Source organism: Acipenser ruthenus, unplaced genomic scaffold, assembly GCF_902713425.1.
Source record: "Acipenser ruthenus unplaced genomic scaffold, fAciRut3.2 maternal haplotype, whole genome shotgun sequence".
Classification (NCBI taxonomy): Eukaryota; Metazoa; Chordata; class Actinopteri; order Acipenseriformes; family Acipenseridae; genus Acipenser; species Acipenser ruthenus.
The window spans coordinates 131,691-137,293 of record NW_026708144.1 but is presented as its reverse complement, the minus strand read 5'-3'; the positions used below and the strand labels follow the sequence as shown (position 1 = coordinate 137,293).

Sequence of the window (5,603 nt, the reverse complement as noted above, 5' to 3'; positions counted from 1 at the left end):
GCAGCAGTGTTTTATTAGTAGGAGTCGTACTAGTATTTTAAACGTTGACACAAAACCTAAAAAATGTGCAATTATTAAATGTTTAAAAACACACACATACACATATAACTAGAATTCAAAAGGCTGGTTTCACAGCCCCTGGTTACTGCTGATCAGCGTGCGAAACCAGCCCGGAGACTTGGTTCGGTGCATCTGTGTGTTGTGTTCACTAAAACTCCCCAATTTTTTTTTTTGGGGGGGGAGAGATTTGTGCAAAACATTGAAAAAGATAGTGTATTTTTTAATTTTTCTATATAGAATATACTGTAGTTTCCGTTTGTAATCTAAAATTGTCACATTAGAAAAGGGGAAATGGGTAGTTGTGTTAACAGTGCAATGAAAAAAGAAAGTGCCGGTATAATTATCAGCACGAAGGGGTCAAAGAAAATGAAAATAAAATAATGAGGGATTTGCAGCTGCACGCGTGTGTCGCTTTGCTTCCGAAGCGGGGCGGGGTTTCGAGGCTCCGCCCCGTCGCTCCCTCATTGGCTGCAGCAGCGCGTTCTGTTCTGACCTCATCACAAGGCATTCTTCTTCAGAAGAGGATGAATCTGATCGTAACGGTGCAGCCCACGTGGTTGTGTATGCGCTGCGCTCGGTGACGGTGTAAGATTCACCGGTGCAGAGTTACACGCTCTCATCGTTTGACCGCTTCACTGTGTAACTAATAACAACAGGTCCTAATGCAAACGCATCCTTGGCGTATAATGTGAGGTTGAAATCGCACTCGAATTGTTTTTTTTTCCTATAATAACCTCAATCTCGGAATGTCGTGCCACGCCGGGGAGAAGGCGGACAAGACCCAACCCCCCCGAACCAGACTTATCGGCGTCAACGGGGAGTTCATCGAAATGGACTTGACCCGGATCAAACAGGAGGCGGGTTCTGAATCCGACTCGGATATCGAGAAGGTGGTTCTGGGGCTCGACAGCGAAGGAGAGGCGGAGGAGGGGAGAGACGCCGCCGGGGGGAGCTGCCTTCGCCAGTCGCGCTGCACCTTTCCAGGTAGCGATGATATTAATACCTGGCATGTTAACCCCTTTGGTGCCGGAGCAGCTCTGAAGCAGGCGATGCTGCTGTATATGACAGCGCAGCCCGAATTTAAAACGCCAGGCGGATTTATTCACTGGAGATCATGACAGCGCATTGCTTTCTATTACCATCTAATCTAGACATTTTAAATGTTCAAACAGATATATATATATATATTATAATTACAGCGAATGTCTGAGTTCATAGGGAAAGCCACGCCCATCTCTCCTCTTACTGGCTGCGTATCTGCGTTCCATTCTGACGTCACAACAGCGCGCTGCAAATCTTCCTCGGCGGCTCTGGTAGCAAAACCACCCTAAGAAATTAAAACATGAGAAACGGATCTGTGAAATAGTGTTTAATACATTCGCTACTCGAGATGCAAAGGCGTGCATTGTGAGGATCTGCACTGGGATCCTCCCCGCAGTACACCGTGCAGCTACAGCGATGCGCAGATGAGAGAGATTGATTGTAAATGCAGTCTGGCGCTAGCTGGAGTAACTGGAGGTTTGCAATGCGTGAGATACGTTTTAAAAATACAAAACGACAGCTATGGATGCTGTGTATTGCACGTCGTTACAGTGTTAACATGCGCCCTACCGGTACGTACTATTAATAATAATAATAATGATAATAATGTATCACTATTTCGTGTCTGTGTTCCAGTGTGACGTGGTATTCCCTAAGCACTAAAACGACGTCATACTTTGCTTTTTAATTGTTATTATTATTAAATTCAGATGTCTTTTATATATTCTGTTTTTTTCGTGTTGCATGAACCCCGTGACTTCTGAATCACATTCAATGCCCGGCTTAAGAAGTCGTGACCAGCTACCGGCTCTGAACTCACAGACAGCCCTAAATAATAATAATAATAATAATAATAATAATAATACTACCGCTGGTAAAGGCGCGCTGCAGATGGACTGCACGACGATCAAACAGGAGAATTTAGAATCAGAATGCGTTGACTTCCATAAAGGGGAGGTCTGCCGCGATTTCGATGAGCCGATAGAAAAGCGAATTAAGGAGGAGCAGCAGGAGGAGGGTTCGGACCCGGGTGACGTGTACGAGGATGACGTCACTGCCGGACTGAACATCATTTCTGTGAAACAAGAAGACCCGGTACCGGTGGATTCGATCCAAATCGTGAGGGAGGCGGTCCAGCACCTGCCGGCTTTGAACTGGGCTGTGCATGATAGCGCCGTTAACAACCGCAACGACACGCTGACAGCCTGGACCGTTTCCACGTCAACGCCTAGCGCGGACGGGAGGCTTGTGAACGCGGCGTGCCTCAGCGGAGGCGGAGGTAAGTGTACAGAGCGGTGATGAAGAGGGCCGACTCTCTCCATACACGTCGTTCTGAACAGGGCAGAGGGGAGAGGCCTCTTACACACACATCACACGGACGCCTCACTGTTATAAAGCAGCAGTCCGTGTTCCCTCCCTGAGTGCTGCGCTGCGCGGCCCTGGGTTCGGCTGGCTGGCGTTGCTGATTGCTGTCTTCTGTTTCTCCAGCCGCGGCCCCCCCCCTCTCCGGCGGCCCTGGGTTCGGACCAGTGGACCACGCCCCCCCCCCGTAAGTAGCTTGCGTGAGGTCCTGCTGTGAGCAAGCAGCTGCAGGCAGCCACGTTTCTATCACGGCTGCTGTTCTTGCAGTGTTGACCTTTCCTTCTCCCATCTCTCCTCCCCCCTCTATCCTCTCCTCTCCCCCCTCTCCTCCCTCTCTCCTCTCCTCTCCCCTCTTCTCCTCTCTCCTCTCTCCTCTCTCCTCTCTCTTCTCTCCTCTCCTCTCCCCTTCTCTCCTTCTCTCTCCTCTCTCCTCTCCTCTCTCTTCTCTCCTCTCTCTCCTCCTCTCCCCCCTCTCCTCTCCTCTCTCCCCTCTTCTCCTCTCCCCTCTCTCCCCTTCTCTCCTCTCCTTCTCTCCCCTCTCCCCTCTCCCCTCTCCCCTCTCCCCTCTCCTCTCTCCCCTTTCCTCTCCCCTTTCCTCTCCCCTCTTCTCTCCCCTCTCCCCTCTCCCGTCTCTCTTCTCTCCTCTCCTCTCCCCTCTCCTCTCTCCTCTCCCCAGGTAAGATCGCTGCTCCCTGGGATCACGATGACATCACAGCTCTGATCTCGGTGTGGGGTCAGGAGCGCTTCCAGGCGGAGCTGAGCGAGACGTTCCGGAACATCCAGGTGTTCGAGCGCATCGCTGCGGCCCTGCGGCGCATGGGGGTCCAGCGCAGCGCCGTGCAGTGCCGGGGCAAGATCAAGAAACTGAAACAGGAGCACAAGCGCTGCAAAGAGAGCCTGGCCAGGGGGGGCAGCGAGCACAGAGCCTTCCAACACTACCAGCAGCTGGAGCGCGTCCTGAACCGCAGGAGAGCCCCGCGGGAGCCAGCCGGGGTGCAGGGGAGGGGCCCCGGGGCGGAGGAGGAGGAGGAGGAGGAGGAGACGACGCGGGACAGCTTCTTCATGAGTGGTGTGTGCAACTCGCTGTGTGTGTGTGTCTCACTGAGTGTGTGTGTGTGTGAACACCCTGCTATCTGCACAGCGCTCACAGTGATATTTCGTATTGTTACAGTGAGGGTGATGTTTTCATCCCTGTATATTTCTTTTCCCCAGACCCCGCTGGCGGGCCCCCCCTGGAACCCCAGGCCCCCCCACTCTCCATCCTGGGGCCCCCCCCGGAGCCCGGGACCCCCACAGCCCTGGAAGAAGCACCCAGCTCCAGCACGGCAGAGGCAGCTGCTCCCACGCCCATGGCGCCCCCAAGTGAGTGGAGGTTTCACATTTCGGAGGTCTCTCAGCCAGTCCTGGTTTGAGTTACAATTGTAATTGTGTAATTTGTAATTAAGTGTAATTAGAATGTAATTGGGATTGTAATTGACCTGCGTAATTGTAATTATGTGGCATAATTGAAGTTAGGGTTTGGGTCAGGGTTAGGGTTGGGGTTGGGGTTTGGGTCAGTGTTAGGGTTGGAGTTGGGGTCAGTGTTAGGGTTGGGGTTGGGGTCGGTGTTAGGGTTAGGGTCAGTGTTAGGGTTGGGGTCGGTGTTAGGGTTAGGGTCAGTGTTAGGGTTGGGGTCGGTGTTAGGGTTAGGGTCAGTGTTGGGGTTGGGGTTGGGGTTTGGGTCAGTGTTAGGGTTGGAGTTGGGGTCAGTGTTAGGGTTGGGGTTAGGGTCAGTGTTAGGGTTGGGGTTGGGGTTTGGGTCAGTGTTAGGGTTGGAGTTGGGGTCAGTGTTAGGGTTAGGGTTAGGGTCAGTGTTAGGGTTAGGGTCAGTGTTAGGGTTGGGGTTAGGGTTAGGGTTGGGGTTAGGGTTGGGGTTGGGGTCAGTGTTAGGGTTGGGGTTGGGGTTGGGGTCGGGGTCAGTGTTAGGGTTAGGGTTGGGGTCAGTGTTAGGGTTGGGGTTGGGGTTGGGGTCAGTGTTAGGGTTAGGGTTGGGGTTCCCAGCTGACCCCTGTCCGCTGCTCTCCGTGTCGCAGAGTCCCAGCGCAGGCGGAAGCGACGCGGTGCTGAGAAGACCACGCTGAAGGAGCTGCTGGAGTACCTGCGCGAGTCCGATGAGAAGCTGCTCGCCCTGCAGGCGGAGTTCATGGCTGCGGAGAGGGAGGAGAGGCAGAGGGACCGCGAGGCCGCCTCCCATGACCACGCCCTGATCTGCGGCGCGCTGCACAGGCTGGCAGAGGCGTACAGCGGATACCTGCCGTCGCACAAGGAGATAGAGCTGGACTGAGGGGCGGGGCCGGGCTGAAACTGAATATATGCTGCAGTTTGAACAGTTGTTCATATTTTTTTTTTATTTTTTGGTCGTGCTTTCTTTTCTTTTTTTAATGTATAGTGTAAAAAAATCTATTATCATAAATGTATCGGCCGTTTTTCTTTATGTATATTCTGTATAACAAATGTGTCTAATGCTCTGCTAGAATTAAAACTAAGGGTTGGATGCGGGTGTGTGTTATTAATTTATTTGGTCTCTGGATTTTTTGTTAATGTTTTATGAGCTGGACTAGCAGCAGGGAGAGACTGGGGTAAGAGAACTGGACTAGGGGCTGCAGACTGGGGTAAGAGAACTGGACTAGGGGCTGCAGACTGGGGTAAGAGAACTGGACTAGGGGCTGCAGACTGGGGTAATTGAACTGGACTAGGGGCTGCAGACTGGGGTAATTGAACTGGACTAGGGGCTGCAGACTGGGGTAATTGAACTGGACTAGGGGCTGCAGACTGGGGTAAGAGAACTGGACTAGGGGCTGCAGACGGGTAAGAGAACTGGACTAGGGGCTGCAGACTGGGGTAATTGAACTGGACTAGGGGCTGCAGACTGGGGTAAGAGAACTGGACTAGGGGCTGCAGACTGGGGTAAGAGAACTGGACTAGGGGCTGCAGACTGGGGTAATTGAACTGGACTAGGGGCTGCAGACTGGGGTAATTGAACTGGACTAGGGGCTGCAGACTGGGGTAAGAGAACTGGACTAGGGGCTGCAGACTGGGGTAAGAGAACTGGACTAGGGGCTGCAGACGGGTAAGAGAACTGGACTAGGGGCTGCAGACTG

The 5,603-nt window shown here is 52.7% G+C and overlaps 1 protein-coding gene across 3 annotated transcripts; it reads left to right on the top strand.

Annotated features, from left to right (window-relative positions):
- The first annotated feature begins 559 nt into the window (after nucleotides 1–559).
- LOC117971144 (uncharacterized) lies at nucleotides 560–4,996 on the top strand. 3 transcript variants are annotated; one of them, XM_034919149.2, is made up of 5 exons: nucleotides 560–1,044; nucleotides 2,590–2,649; nucleotides 3,140–3,532; nucleotides 3,676–3,825; nucleotides 4,536–4,996. In XM_034919149.2, the coding sequence occupies exons 1-5, from the start codon at nucleotides 807–809 to the stop codon at nucleotides 4,784–4,786; spliced, it is 1,092 nt and encodes a 363-aa protein (XP_034775040.2). In that variant the 5' UTR covers nucleotides 560–806; the 3' UTR covers nucleotides 4,787–4,996. The 3 variants fall into 3 exon arrangements, with proteins under 3 accessions (XP_034775040.2, XP_034775041.2, XP_034775038.2); XM_034919147.2 differs by having other exon boundaries at nucleotides 912–2,380; XM_034919150.2 differs by lacking the exon at nucleotides 2,590–2,649 and having other exon boundaries at nucleotides 561–1,044.
- The last annotated feature ends 607 nt before the right edge of the window (nucleotides 4,997–5,603 follow it).